Here is a 16,164-nt window from a genome sequence, read left to right on the forward strand (position 1 = left end):
ACAGAAATAGTTCTAAGTGCCCTTGCCCAACATGGAAGCAGTTGGAGGTGAAAGTCATTGGGAAAGGGGGCATTGTTTGCTCTGTCTTTGTTCAGCACCTAACACTGAAGGGCCTTGACCCATTGCTTGGGTTCTTTGGGAATGTTTTCATGCTTAAAGTGGCAAACCTAACTGTAGTTCTTTGGGAATGCATTAAGAGACAACTAATTTTCTGACCTGCTGTCTATCAGTATAAATCTTAGCTGATCCCTTCTGAGCATACCCTCAGTTCAGCTCTTCAGAAAACGAGAGCTAAGGAGAGTTTGATTCTTGCACTGAGCATCAGCATGCGCCTGTGTGCAGCTGGTTGCTGGTCTTCCCCACCTGGAGGAGTGGGTGGGAAAAGATGCACAAACCATGGCATAATGAACACCAAGCATCTGAAGAAACCAGCTTGTCTGGACTCCAGATCTGCTTTGTTTTGCAGCCACTGCTTATGTACAGGGTCGGGTGCAGCAGCCCCTGAAACTACCCTCCACTGCTCTACCAGAAAGTCTAATCTCCTGGGTCATGGGGAGCGGGCTGGAACAGCATACTCAGAGGCAGCTGTGAGGGGACCCAGACAGGCCCAGGAGGAGTGCCACCACATAGCTGCTCAATGGGGCTTCCACCACTGACTCTCAAATTAATTGCAAGTACTTTTTTTTGTGGCTTTCCAAAGAGGATCCTGAAATCTGGTGCAGCATCACAGAGCAAGCCCAGTGGGCCAGGGGATGGCCCAGGAAATCCCCCTCCACCTATCACCCTGATTAGGGTGGGAGGAGTGATTTGTGCCTCTTACCTTGCCTTCCTTTCCTTGCAAGAGATTCAGACAAGGATGGTTGCTCACCTGGTACTTCCACTGTCCAGGGTTTATCATGCAACATGTCTTTGCAAGTCTAAGCACAAAGAGGCCTCACTTAGTGGTTGTTGCTGTTGGGATGACCAGAACTGCCAAAATTTCTCTGATGCACAGCTCTGCTAGCGATAGTTTTCCTCACTAAAGTCTTTCTCAGAAGGGGCAAAACGCCTCAGTATAAGCTTTGGGATAAGTTGCCAAAGAGAGATTTTCTCTCTGCTTCACTAGGACTTAGCCGATAACCTTACTTTCACTGGGGTTTTAGTGAAGAGCTGCTGAGGTTGTTCCATGGGTGCCATGTAGCTGTTAGGTGTCACTAATTGTAAGATTTCAACATTAGTGATATTTTCCAAGGAGAAGGGTCATCTTTGTTTTAAAAACTCTCATGTCCCTGTAAAAGAAAGGAAGACATTTCTCAGCTTTTGAAAGCATGGGAAAGCCTCATTTTCTCACAGCTTTTATAAATGTTTCCCCATATTTATTTTGGAAAAAAAAACAAGAGGTTTTAATGTGTTGTGCTTTTTTAACTTCCTATATGTGATGATTTTCCCCTGAAGGAGAGGAGTGATGGCACAGGAAGGTAGGGGACTTTTGAGAAAGTAGGAATTTTTTTAAACGTATTTTTTTTTCTACCAAATGAAATTATTGCATCCTTATTTAGTTAAATGTTTGTTGGCTGGGATTTTTTGGTGCAGATCAGTACTTTGAAAGTCTTGCCTCCAAGCACAAACATATTTTTAATTAGGAAAAAGAAAAAAAGTTACTTCTTTCCATCCAACTCTATACCTGCAACTTAAAACTACTTTATCATATCCATGCCTAGCACTAAGCCCAGGCTAGGAGCAGTAGTGAAAGAGAAGCAGGTAGCAGGGGAGTGCCCAGGAGGCAGCAGGGGATGTGGCACTCTGTCTGCAGTGTTGGAGAGCCAGGGGGAGGCAGGGGCTGAAGGACGAATTGCTGTTGCTTCTAGAGACAAGATCCTGTGCCACGGCTAAGAGCGCTTGGCAAAGCCATGCAAACAACTGATTTCTCTGTTTCTCAAGCTGGGGCTCTTCAGTGAATATACAACTGTGGTCTCTGTCATCTGGCAACTCTCATCAGCATTAAAGGAAATATTTATAAAGGAAATACAGTGCATTTTACTCTCTCCCTTGCATTTCCTTGATCGATCAGCAAAAGGAGGAATGTCTCCTCTCTCACATTCTTTTTTTTCACCCCCTTTCTTTTGTCTTCAGATGTTACTGAGGCTGTATTTCAAGTGCTTTGCACATGGTAAAACATGTGCCAAAAGTCGACACAGTGCAACGACAACAACAACAGCAACAACAACAACAACAACAACAAAACCCCAAAAAAACAGCATGCTGCAAAAAAGTATGTGTGACCTTAAATATTGTAGAGCATCACTGACCCCCACCGGGCTGGAACACTCACTGCAGATCACTCAAGTTGGGGACTGGCACCTCCTCAGTGTGTTGGACATATGGTCAGATCATCATGTGCCTACCTTGCAAGGTGCCTTGCCTGAGGAAGGAGGGGGGACAACTTTGCCTTAGGTGCCATACAAGTGGTGTAGATCAAACAAAGCTTAAATGTGTCCATCATGAGTAGAGTAAAAAGATTTAGATTACTGTGTAGGACATTTTGGGTGGATGGAAAGAAAGGCTTACTAGTGGTAAGGCTAGGTACTCACGGAAATTTTTTGCCTAAATTGTTGGTGAAACCTCCATTGCTGGAGGTTCTTAGGAACAAGTTAAACAAGTATCTGTCAAGAATGTTGTAGAGATAGTTGATCCTGCCTTCAAGTCAGTAAGATAGTTTCCATGACCTCTCAGGATGCTGTTCAATTTTTAAATCTTTGTGGGAAAATAGGAATGCCCCTCTCTGAACTTTATTTTGTGGCAGTGATGTTTTATGTTGAAATATTTTAGGAAGGTACCTCTACCATGTTGGTAAGCACTCACCATAATCTGCTTTATATCAGAAACAAGCTAAATTGTCTCTTGTGTTCCAGGGAGTTGAGGAAAGGGTGATGTAGATGTGATCATCACCACATGGATGTTGAAAGAAACATAGGCCTTTCTTCCTCTCTCATTAAACAGAGGATAGTAGCAAAGGCACAAAATTCTTCATATTCCGTGGCTACATAGCTCAGTCAGGCTGCCAGAGAGTGATGGCATGGCCTGCACAGGGGATCCTGTTCCTTCTGCTGGGGAGGGGATTATAGCAGAGCCTGTCTCACCACCAGGCCTTTTCAGAGGTGGTCTTGTGGTTAAGGAGACTAGACTGTGATTGGGAAGATGCAGTTTCAGTTCCTGGATCTGTCACAAACTCCTTGTGTGACTCTTGGAAAGTTATTTAATGTGTGTGTGTCTCAAGTTCCCCACCTGCATGTTGGGTGTCCTAAGAGTCCTCTACCTTGTTGGGGGTTGGAAAGATTCACCATGACTGCTAGCAACTGGCTGGGATAGTAGTCTTGTGGTGAGCAACATAGAGGAGTGTTTGAAAAGGTACAGTAAACTGTTAGCAGCGTGAGCCTGCACAGTTGCAGTGCATTTGCTGTCTGGAGTGGAATGGGACCTCTGGGGCATACTGAGAATGTGTCAGGTTTGCAGCCAAGTGAAGTGCAAATATGAAGTTGTATTGTGGTCGGAGGAAAGGTATGCAACAACACGAGACTGCAGCTACTGCGGGACAAGCACAGTACAAATGACAAGGAGGTCACTGCAGGGACATGTACATCTGGAGTACAAGTGCAACACAGCTAAAGCAGAATATCCAGGACACAGTCATTAAATCAGGGCCTTGGATTTAATTTATGAAGTGTTACAGGCACACATTGCAGCATGAAGCTGTGTTTACTGTGAAAGACTGTGTTTTTTGAAGGCTGTTGAAGAAGGGGGAATTAAGATTCATCTGTCTCATGTCCAAAGGCAGTGTAAGACAACTGATGTGTATAGCCTGCTACTGTCAAATGGTGGAACTTCAAGCTTGGCTTCTGGCACAATAAGTCACTGACAAGATCTTCCCACTCAGTGAGAAGTCTGAGTTCAAAAACAAAAAAAGGGTAGGTAAGGAAGGCAAGGATAAGATGAGAAAAATAACAGTTACCTTCAAAATGCACAAACTACCTTTGGGCTTCCCTTTGTACCATTATTGCAGTGCCCTGAGTGCCAAACTGTTGGAATAACTCCAACACAAGTATGATTAATGCATCTTTTGCTAATATAATCTCAGTCAGACACATACCCTCCCATGCTTCACAGAAAGGGAATAAACCCTCTCTTGTGAATCAGAGATCCTATTTTATTCCTTTTTCGGACAAATCAAGGAACCCAGGACCTGTTGGGTTCTTGTGAGTTGCAGGATCTCTACCATTGAAACTTAACTCGATTAAAGTATACTAGCAGTTTAGGTCTGCTGTTACGCTGTTAACTTCCTAATGTGTTAACTTCTGCTTCTGTATCCCTTCAAAATGGAATAGTTGTGCCTGTCTGATATAGGTGCCCTGAAGAATCCCACGTGGTTGGGAAATGTTTGAAAACTGTTGGATAAAAGTCACTAGGAAAGAGGAGGGAGAGAGGGAAAAATCTTGTTACAGTGTTGACTTACGATCGTTGTCCTCGAAATGCTGTTTTGTCATCAATATTTCTTCATTAGGAATAATGATTTTTCCACATTTACTGCCAGCTGATTCAAAGCCATCCAAAAGCAGAGTGTGTCATGAATCTCTAAAATGCATTCACTGGCGAACTCTAAACAGAGATGATTAGAAAAATAACGCAGCGGAAATACTGGGTGTCTTGAGGCTGCCAGGAGAACGTTTAGTGAGATACCATGTTCAATGTATTTATATATTTTGAAAATCTTCTTAGTACAGTTTTGTAAAGGCAGTTTGCTGTGTTTCTTCTTTCTTTTGTAGTATATCAGGGCTGCAGTGAGAACCAGGGAAATCGTGAGCTGAGCTGATCCAGGGAAATTGTGTAATTGATAGGCACTGAGGATATGACCTTGTGGTATATTCTCACAGTAGTTAGGTGGAAAACATTTTTTTCCATCCTGCAATAGTTTTTGAGATACCAGTGTGGGCTTTTTTCCCACATTTCAGCAAATGCAGAACCTTCCTACTTTGATGCTTTTATCAGAAAATTACCCCCTATCTCCTCTTTACATAAAATGCATGCTTTGAATTCATGAATTTAAATCTTTTGTAGAGAGGTTTGCACATTTTCTCTCTGCTTTCTTTGCTCTTAGTATCTCTAGTTGTTGACTGAATTGTGTTAGGCACTATAGGTCACATAGCAAAGATGTTTGGTGCCCCGATGGCTTAGTGTCTAAGTAGGTATGACAGACAAATAATGTTGTAGCCTAAAAAAGTCTAATGCAGTCCTTGGATGTACAAACAGGAGCCTCTCAAGCCAGCTGGATAGTTACATTATGTCTGTATTGGACTCCACTGTGATTGCTATCAGAATATTATGCCATAAGCATAAGCATTAGTACGGGTGTTTGTCTGATTGGCTCACTTTCTTAATCTGACATTTAAAAGTGACTCATGTCCCACATAAATTTGGACACCCTGTATCTAATTCCTCATCTCCAGATCATGCCCAGACTCTGGCTAAATGTTAAGAGTCTTACTGTGTAACAGCTCAGATTATGGCCTTTCCTATTCATGTCACAGATAAAACCTGCATCCAAGCTCCAGTAACCTTGAATCTCTGCAACATCCTTTTGTAAAAAAGCAGTTTCTCCCTGTTCATGCTCAGCTAGAATGCAGCTGCAGAAATCACTCTCTAGCTTGTAACTAAGTTCAGATCATTCCTGTCTCTTAATCTCTCTTCTGGTTTCATTTCTGCATCATACTAAACAGAGGCATCTTTCTTTACTTGCATGGCCGGTAATGACCTATTCCCATCCTTTTTTCCTCTAGTATTCTCTAGTGACATAGCAACTCATCCTTCCTGTCTGCAGGTGTCTATGTTCAATCTTCAAGCACTTGCATTCCCATTTGTGCTGTCTTTGTGCTTTCCTGAGAAGCATCCCGTTAAACTTCCCTCAAACTCCCTCTGGATCCTCTTTCAAATTCTTCCTTAACTGTTTCCTTTGCTGGTCTGTCTACAGCCTTGTTGTCAATAATAAAACATTTAGAGTGCTGAGACCACAATTTTCCTTTTTGACTGGTTTTGTTTGATTGCTTCTTTGTATTTCCTATCTACACACAGTTATTGCTTGTATTAGATTGTGAGCTTCTGCAGTCAGGCCCTTCTTTGAATTCTGTGTGAATTCCAATACCCAGCACAACAGGGCTGTTGTGCAATCTGACCAACCAGGATCTGTGATGGTATAAGCAAATACCATGTAATAATAATAATAATAATAAAAAAATAATGAAAAGTTAGAATGTGGCATCATGTGCGATATGAGCTCCTCTCCTTCCTTCCCCCTCTTCCTTCAGATTTGCAATATTTCAATTTTTTATACAACAGAAGACAGTAAATGAGGTTTCAGAACGAAGTATAGTAGCTGATGTTTCCTTTCGGCTGCTGAAGTGTTTCCTTGTGATCCACTCAGTAATGATGACATTTCCATCAGTTTTAGCAGGGAAGCCTCTGTGGGCACCCCTGTAAGTCCCCCCAAGGTAAGACCAACATGTGGCAGACAGGCTAGGCTGAAGGAAGGTCACAGCCAAGGTTATGAACCTCTTCCATACAAAAATAGAGGATTCGATCTCCCAGGCATCCTGCCAGTGTATCACCTTCTAGTTTTGTTGAAGTGATCTTGAAAAAGGCCCTAAAAAGATCTGAAGGGGCAAAAGAAGAATGTTGAAATGACATCGTTTCATCTTCTTGCATTTTAGTCCTAATTTTTTCTTTTGTCTTTAAGCTGCCTTTTAAGTGCTACTTGTCTCTGTGGGAAGCAAATGGGTCATGTTGTTCTACGTTTCTACTGTAATACGCTGCCTATTTTTCTCTTAGATTATTGGTGTAATCTTTTTTGTGCAATCTGTTTGTTCTTGAGTCTTGCAAGCTTTGCCTTTGCTACTTCTTTCCCAATAAGCAGTGCAACTTGTTCTGTATTCACTTATGGGTATTCTGCACACAACAAACTGGGTTTTTTCAACTAGTGTGAAAATATTAAAATGGGGAACATGTGTGGGCACTTAATTGTGGTGAGACCAGCCACAAATACCTTCACTGTTGGTAACTGGCACACAGGAAAAGCAAACCTTTGTTTTGTTTTTATCAGACATAATGATAGATACATTGTTTTTAGTGGGTTTTTTTTTCTGGTTTTCTAAGGAAATGAGGCTTCTGCAATTGCACTGCTTTGTTCATGTGCCTGTCTGCTCGTCAGTTCCTTCCTCACCAACAACTCTTGATAATTGACTGTTTCAACCAAATTTGAGTGACGTGCTGGGAGAAGTGACCAGCTTTCACAGTTTTGTGAGTCCCCAGATTGCACCAAGGTCTGCAGAAGGTGGAGCCTTTAAGGGCTGCATCATTGTAAGTCAGATCGGTTGTGTATTTGCCCACTTGCCTTTGCATGGATAGAGACGTCTACAGTGGCTTGCAGTTGTAAGCTTCCAAATTTCCATATTTTGGCTTACTTGCTTTTACCCTTCAGGCGAGTGAGTCAGTTGGGGGTGTTGCTCGGCAGAGAGTTTGTGTTTCCATCTTCACTGGAATGGCCGTGTCTGATGAAAAACATAGTTTGCTCAAGGCCACAGTGTTATAATTTGCATATAAATATACAGAAAGGAAACTTTATTTAAGCTTTCCTGTGCAAGAGTTTATAGGAGCATTTCTGTCAGTGTACATAACAGCAGAATTTGGACTTCTCATAAATATACAGAGGTTGTCTATTGCTGCCTAAATGGGAACCTTCTGTGGAAAAACCCAGAAAGAGGAAGGGAAGCCTAAGGAAATACCACCTTCAGTGGGAGAAGTTGGCCAGGACTTCCATTGTGCTGCTTTTTGGCTTGTACCTGGCCACCAGCAGTGTAGTTGACCTCAAGGCCATGCAGGAATGTACCCTGAGGGCATCTTTGGAAGGCAGAGAAGTCTTTGTTCAAAGGGAGGGTGGAGTTACAAAGGTCCCAAGTGATTTGCCAGAGATTACAAGAGTGTATTTGAGTTCAGAAACAGACCCAGGTCTCCTGACACAAGTACAGCCAGAAATACAGTCTACACACAGACAGCTTCTCCAGAAAAATTGAGAGGTGCCTTGGTCAAAGAGGAAGATAAATGTTGAAGTATACAAAGCTGGCTAAATTATGAATGTGAGAAGAGGAGGAGGGGAAGAAAAGATTTCCACATGTTCTTCTCACATGTTAACAAAGAAAGCTGAGAAGTGTTTGCATAGACACTACATTATTCTGTGTCCAAATGCCTCATAAAAATAATACCGGATGATCACAGAATAGCACACCAGGGAAAATAAATTCTTCAGTGGAATATTCCCTCTGGAAAAACACTGTGTAAAGTAATACACTAATGGCTTTCAATTTCACGTTTTATATATAGAGATATTAACTGCTCCCCAGACATCTCTTCATGTTACAGCCCAGCTACATGAGCAGTTTGGAGAAGGCCCTGGAGCACGCTCTGTCTTGTCCACACACAGGGCTGATCAGCACTCTCCTGTTGTACATGCAGTATAGTCTACAGTAGGTTTCTTCTCACTCCTTCCCAAAGCAGTACTGCTCTCTTACTGGTTCTCTCCAGTGGGTTGGTTGTTTTCTTCCTAATCCTCATGTTTTTTTCCATTCTTCCCCCATGCTCTGTAGCCTCACCACCATCCTGGGAACCCTGCATTCCTTCTCTACTCGTAAAAAAAGACTCTTCACAAGAAGTGTTTCAGTGGAGTTATTAAAGAGCAACATTGTCAATCACAACGCTAATAACAAATGCTAAAGAAAGTTGAGTTTAAATACACTATTATTCATTCCTTTTGGGGGGTTTCGAGGCTCATGTGGATTTATCTAGTGATTTCTCTCTTCACATTGCTCAGACTGTGAACTGTTTGAGTCAGGAACTGTCTGTCCTGTATAATGCCAACTACCGTTATGCCGTTCTAGCAAATCATAATGATCTGGGTTCTTTTCCAAGCTTTCCTAATATATCTCAAATGTGTATATATATATCATCCTGCCACATCCTGAGGGATCCAAAAGTAGCTTATACGCTTTGTTCCCTGGATGTAGCCTATTGGAGTCTGGGACAGGCAGGAAAGAAGTCGTGAGTGGAGGGACATCAATGGTACACGGCTCAAGGACAGCAGCCCTGCTGTTGAGATGATGAGACATATCCAAGTCCTTTTAGGAAGTTTTGCAGTATTTGACAAAACCAATAAACACCATGATATTGAGAGAGCATCATATTGTTGCTGGATTATTTAATTATTATGTGTATATCCATTTATAAGTAATTTTTTCTTTGAACTCAGTCTGCCTTCCTGCTTGCAGGAGGGAAGCTCTCACTTCTGTTCCTCTCCTTCCCACCCTTAGTGACCACACCACTCCACTCACAGAACCTGGAAAAAGAAGTGCCAGGTCCCAAGGCTTTGGGCAGCACAATTATTCTCAGACTGCAGAATACCATTTTGAGTGGGACAAAGACCCAGACTGTGGTTGCTCTGTTGCCTTTGGTAGGGCTCTCCTGCATAGAGTGGCTGAGGTTGTCCTACATACCTCCCATGACTCTGTGCATGAATTATTTTCAACACTGATTGCTGGGTATGGGCTATCTCCATTTCCTAGAACTCAAATGAATGGCATAGGAAAATGGCAAAGGCGTGCCTTCCACCCACTGTCTTCCATCATGTCTGCACCACAGTCTTCCCTGAGAAAATGTCTTTTCCATGATCTAAGAAACCATCTTTCTCTGAAATCCTGTTTTCACTTTAAATCTATCTGCCATATAATATCTTCAACAACAATCTGAACAAGGCAGCAAGCCTTTTATATGTCATGTGTGCATGCAGATTTTTTTGTGTCTTAAATATTTGTGTGCAGCATTAAGGACCCTTTTCAAAAACAGGCAGAGATCTTGCGGCTTGTCTTTACAGAGTCCTTACTAGTATCTTCTGATACACCTTTCTTGAAGGATGATAAGAATAAAGTGGCCACAAATTAGTTTCTTGAGAAATAGCTTCTGTGCTTTAAATAGGCAAAATATCTTAATCCATATTAGTCTTCAAACAGAAAAAAAAAATAATTAGCTCCATTGAGAGAATTGGTTTAAGCTGTACAAGCAAAAACTACTATTTAAATGGTAACAATTGCACTGCCACCAGGCAGCTTTATGAGGCATCCTACCACAAAATCCTTTCATGTGGGGGCAAGGCTTTAGGCACAGGTTTATCCCATCTGAGGAGCTGAGGATGACTAGATAGCTTGGTTAGATGATAGCTGAATGGTTTGCATTTGAGGCTCAGACTTCATATGATAATCACTGGCTATCAGCAGCAGTAGAACTGGTATTAGTGCAGGCTTGGGAGCCAGTTTCAAACCTTTCTAGATCTTTTCATGTGGTCCAGCACCAGAGTGACCTTCAGTAGCACTGGATCTTTGCCAGCAGTGGTACAAATTGCTCTTCTGTTGACTGAACTTCTCTGTCCCACTTACCAATTGGGTGGCAAAGGCATGTGGGAGTACCTTCTCTGCAGCTGAGACCAGGAGCTTGTTTTGACTTATGTCCTTTCCCTTTGGTGACAGGCCGCTGTGCCCGCTGTGGAGAGAATGTTGTTGGAGAAGGGACTGGCTGCACAGCCATGGACCAGGTCTTCCACGTGGAGTGCTTCACCTGCATGAAGTGCAACAGCAAGCTGAGGGGTCAGCCTTTCTATGCAGTGGAGAAGAAAGCCTACTGTGAGCCCTGCTATATTGTAAGTATCCATTCTTGTTTGCGCCATGATTTTAACACACAGACATTGGAAACATTGATTTCTTTTACTGCCATACAGTTGCCTTATCATTAAAACCTCACAATCCCATGGCAGTACCATTGGCATCACTTTTTCCATGCTCTTCAGAAGAATGCTGATCTTTTCAGTTCCCTGGGTGAGTTTTATTTCCTGGTCTAACCTGTCTCAGAAATGTCCAAAGCAGGGGGAAAAGGTGCTTTTTGTAATTATTTGAGCTCTGTAATAAGGAACAGACTACATAGTGATCTTAAGCATACGTGTTGCTTTCAGAAGCTTTCTGTATTGAGAAACCTCAAAACAAAATGCTTACAGGCTATGGTACTGACTAGTATTAAGGAGGTGAGATGCAAGATAGCATTGAAACTTCTAAAAATCAAGACTTCTGCATTGTTTGATGGAAGTCTTTCTACTGAACTAAGGGTCTTTGGATTGGATATATTTTCACGCTTACCTTACCCTCAAATTTCATTTCATGCCTCCGACAAGCTTTTAAAGCGAACAATTAACAGTTGCTCTGAGGAGCTGCACCTTTTAAGAGGCTCCAGTAAGAGCTAGTTGGAACCAGTCACAGAGTTGCAAATTAAAGAAACATGCCTGAGGCCTTACCTTGGTGTGACCTTAGCATACAGTATATAGGGATAACAATTGTAACTTAGAATAAGAAAAGCACTGAAACATTCTTAAAGTGTTGATATCTCTCTCTCTAAATCTCCAATTCACAGTTCTTTTTATAAACACTGGGCCTGAGACAGTTCCAGAATTGGATTTGCACTTCTGAAAATAAAAATTACTGCCTTTCTTGACTTTTCTGTCATTCTGATAGTAGCTAAAGCAATAATAGGTATGTCTGAAAATGCCACCAGTATCCCATTATTCCTTCTGTTTCTCCAGAGCCTTTGATGAAATATGTACAATGGCAGTGATACATGGCCTTTTTTAATTGGCTTTTAAAAACTAAATGATCTTTTGATGGAATATGTACCTTTTAAACCAGTTCCATTTTTGTTTTCACTAAAATGATTTCACTCTAAAAAATTTAAGGTTAATTTCATAGCAAGTTGGACCACGTGCAAAGCACTGCAGACTTCATGAAGGTTCATTCATAGTATGATTGGAGCAACTTTATATAACTGGAATTAACATTTCACTGACTTGAGGCTGGAATTGAGTTTGTCTGCTTGCAGATTGATAGTGTCTTTTCCTCTTTTTCTAAATCAAGCACGCATTCTTCACCACTCATCTGCTTTAGTTTCGGAAAACATCTGCATTAGCCACTATACTAATGGTTTAAGATTATTTAATCCCATTACTTATACACTTCATTAGCCTGAGTGAATTGTTGGCAAGGGTTCAGTAAACTTCCTACACTGAAAGATAAAAGGATACAAAAAGGAAAGGGAGAAGGATTCTGTTCCTTGTTTTCTTTCAAATTTATCTTCTACCTATTTAAGGGATAAAGGAATGGTAATTGCCTGGTTGCATACATGTTTGTACATTGTGTGATAGGGCTTTGCAGCTCTAAGTACAGAGAAAAGAGTAAATGTTTAATAGCTTTCTTTTTACATAAACAGAAGGGGCCTTTAAATGTTTATCCATGCAGTCCACAAAAAAACTTACGGTTATGGACTTAACCTAAACACGTCTGGATCCATCTGCTGCTGCACATGCAGGGGAAAGGATGGCAATGCTGATGGGGCTATGCATGTGTAGCTGGACAGCTGGTACTGTGAAGGGGATATAGAGAGCAGGAATCTGGCAGTCTCATGTAGCAAAGGGAGGGAAAAAAAACCCAACAAAAAAACAAAACCACCACCCAAGCACACATTAAACTCTTACATGTGGAAGAAACAAGCACTGGGATCCTAAGTCTCAGTACCCTTCAGAAAGCTCAGGATCTCTGCTGTGCTGAAAGCCAGCCCTAAAAGGGATCTAGGCATCTGCCATGCTATTGGCTTTAGGCCTGAGGAGTTTGTGTCATAGAGCGTAGGTCTCATTGATTTTTTGAAGAAATGAGGTCTGCATTAGCTTCAGTAGGATGATAAGAGCCTAAGTACGCTGAGGGCCTGAACTAGGCTTGCAAGTTTTCTTGCAAATGGATTGGGGGCCCTTAAATTGCTGAGGCACAATAAGAATACTTTTGCGTTTAGATGTGTGATGCTGTCATGCTGAAGTCAATGAGAGTTAACGACCTGCTTAAAATCGAGCCTGTGCGTAAGGATTTTTCTGAATTGTGGCCTCTGAATTTTATTTTTTCTTTGAGCTTCCTCAAATCCCGTTATCAGAAAGTGACTTGGACACTTGAAGCCCTAGTTCTGTAGATCAGTGAAACCAAAGAAACCAGACAGATTCCTGTGGACCTGAATTCCCATGAAAGATGGAGCCTGTGTTATTAGACCAAGATTGCACAGCTAATCCATGGCTATGGTGAGCTGAGAAAAGAGAATTGTCAGCTGGTATAAGTCTGAGTAATTTAATGAAGCTTGTTTACTGGTCTACCTAATTCACACTGATTTCTAGCACACATCCGCATTTCCCCAAGTCCCAAACTCTTGACCTATTATGCAAGCTGTTAGGCCAAGCTGCTTCCTTTATATAAGGAAAATGAACTATAGTATTTGCCTAGTCATGACATAAATTCATACGTAAATTCATGAATACTTTGGTTTAATTATTTTTTTTTATGATTCCTTTGTGTGACTTGTGTTCTTATGCACAGAAAAACTGTGCACAAAAATAAAAATACACATTTTTCAACAGTTGGAATTGGCTAATCTTCTCAGTTTATTATGTGGCTCTTCTTAGTTGTGGTGGAGTGAAGCCATAATTAAGATTACTGCAAAGAGCTGTATTTAATTACTGGTTAGTCAATACCAAGCCTAAATAGCTTGCAGAAGGGTTGTTTGCTTTTTTTTTTTGGTGTTTTTTTTTTTTGTTTGTTTGTTTGGTTTGTTTTGGGCTTTTTTGGTTGTTTCTGGTTTTATTTATCAGTAACCCAGCTGAGATGAAATTCTCCAAAAGTCTGAATTAACATTTAAGGACATCAATCACTGCTTAAATATACATATATATTTCATGTATATTTTCATATATATATATATGTATATATATACACACACATATTTCCTAATGGGAATTTGAGTACCAGAGTTAATTTATTTCACACAAAATTCCCCTCACCCAAAAGCTAGTCGCTATCATTTCCTGTTACAACTTACGAATGCAGTGAGTTCTGTTGCCAGTGTGTTTGCTGGTTTTTCTCTGCATCCAAGGATTCTTTCATTATTGATGTTATTTCTAAAAGAGTACCAGTCTTCTCCATTAAGACACTTCTGATGAATTAAAGGCAACTGTAAAAAATAAAGTGTTAATAGGATACAGATGTCTCTTAGTCATTACGACAGTCAAGCAACATCTGAAATGAATATGATAGGGTTTCCAGTGTAACCAGTGTACTGCTGTACACGTGATGAATGCTGTGTCTGCAGTATGTTAGCAGTATACTTTTCCCCACCCTTACAGGGCAAATTACTGACAAAAAAACATTCGATTTGCTTCCTCTAAGTAGCCAAAGAGATTTTAGTGCTGGACTTGGTGCAGAGAAAAGGTTAAGAATAATATCTGTAGAACTGTTGTTATAAAAGATTGAAGAGCAAGATGTTAAAGCGGTGCCAGCTGTCTGCTTTCCAAATACTGTATTATCATAAGGACTGAACACAAGGCTAACCAGACACACCAGTCTGGCAAGAGTGATGCTGCTGTTTTGTGAATGGGATGTTTTTTGATGTCCAGATGACTTTCTCTGGAATGTGGAAATTTTCCTCCATTCTTCATCCCCTTTCCTGGCAGTCTGGTGGTTGGAAGCTGGAGATAAACTCCCTGAGCTGAGGGCTGATAGGTGCCGAGTATCAGCAGTTAGCGCAGAAAACAGCAAGATCCTGGCCTCTGAGGGTTTCTTCTGTCATGTCCAAATTGATGTGACCCACCGCTGGGCCCCAGGGTAGGACCATGGTGTGACAGGGAAGGGGATGAGAAAGCAGAAATAGCTAACCAAGCAAAGCAGAAATAGCCAGGGACAGATGAAAGGCAGATGGGAGAAGTGGTGGGCTACAAATGATGAGCAATTGAAGGAAAGAAACACTCTAGCTAGAGTGGGGGATGATAGTGGGTATGCTCTGCAGTGCCCTATGGAGACCCAGGGATTGAGGTTTCCTTTTTCTGCTGCACACTGGAAGATACAGAGAACATGAACCCAAAGATTACTCACAAAGATTTTGCAGGATAAGATTCATCTTTCCATAGTAATAAAGCTGTGGAAGTGCTTAAAGGGGGAAGAATTGTGCCGTGATCACTGCTGTTCCCCAGATTTAAATTTGGGGTCATAGTGCTCCATATTTTTCCCTCTGATGATTTGTTTTGTGAGGAAAAAAAAAACCAACAAAACAAACAGATCTTCAAGACAGATCTCTCTTTGACTAACTTCTAACTTTCTGGCCTATCAGAGTCTGTAGTTCTATAGAAGATAGATCAGACCAGAACACAAGAGAAAGGCTGATGTTTTAGGAGATGGTGCAACTACAGCCTTTGGTACCATGGTGCACCCTCAGAAAGCTTAAATTTGCTATCATTCTGAAATGTTGGTGTTAACTCAATTTGTTCTCATTGAAATCTCTGGCAAAACTGCTATCAGCTTCATTGCAACTGGTACTGTAAACCTCACCCCATGTACGCGCGTGAGTATGGTTGTTTGAAAGCTGTGCAAGAGCAGCTACCTCCAGCACATGTGGTTTAAAGTGTAAGGTTGATCCCTGCAGTAAAATTACTTCTATTTTTAAAAATAATTCTGCAATTTGTAAGCAGAGATTACAGCACTAATTTAGCAACCATGTAACAACTTAAATTGGACCAGAAAAGAGAAACTATAATTTAAAGATTTTTTTTTTATGATACAAGTTTTCTTCTTTTTAAAGTAAAAAGCCCTTTATTCTTGTTTTTGTCAAGCAACGTATTGAATTTGAGAGTAATTTATGGAAAGTGCTGCCAGCATGGTATTGTGAGTGTTCCACAATTTGAATTTAAACTGCTCAATGGGATCATTAAGACTATTATGCCTCCTTTCCAAAGAGTTTGAATTCAAAATGACAACTGGAACAAAAATATAAAATAAAGTAAAGAGAAGTCACGCACTCTTTACGTGGTGGAATTTTTCTGCCCTCGAAATACTTCATTGAGATCAATGCTCTTCCTCAGTGCTCTCCTAGAAAAAAGCTGGTGTTGCTAGTTTTAGTTTGTCGCTCCTGCATGAGTCATCAGCAGCAGGGAGCTGAACCTGTGTGACCCATGGATCTAAAAGCACTAAGTCT

General features: G+C 41.2%; 1 protein-coding gene across 6 annotated transcripts in view; it reads left to right on the top strand.

Moving 5' to 3' along the window:
- The window catches only part of LOC133209908 (lipoma-preferred partner homolog), a 313,797-nt gene that overhangs the window by 257,841 nt on the left and 39,792 nt on the right, over positions 1–16,164 (top strand). For all 6 annotated transcript variants that reach the window (XM_061348850.1, XM_061348844.1, XM_061348846.1 and 3 more), the window contains one exon: positions 10,596–10,765. In XM_061348850.1, the coding sequence (XP_061204834.1) occupies positions 10,596–10,765 (170 nt within the window). The remainder of the gene's footprint in view (positions 1–10,595; positions 10,766–16,164) is intronic.

This window comes from Neopsephotus bourkii, unplaced genomic scaffold, assembly GCF_033783945.1.
Source record: "Neopsephotus bourkii isolate Nb327-2 ecotype Australia unplaced genomic scaffold, CSIRO-AGI_Nbou_v1 NB_369, whole genome shotgun sequence".
Classification (NCBI taxonomy): Eukaryota; Metazoa; Chordata; class Aves; order Psittaciformes; family Psittacidae; genus Neopsephotus; species Neopsephotus bourkii.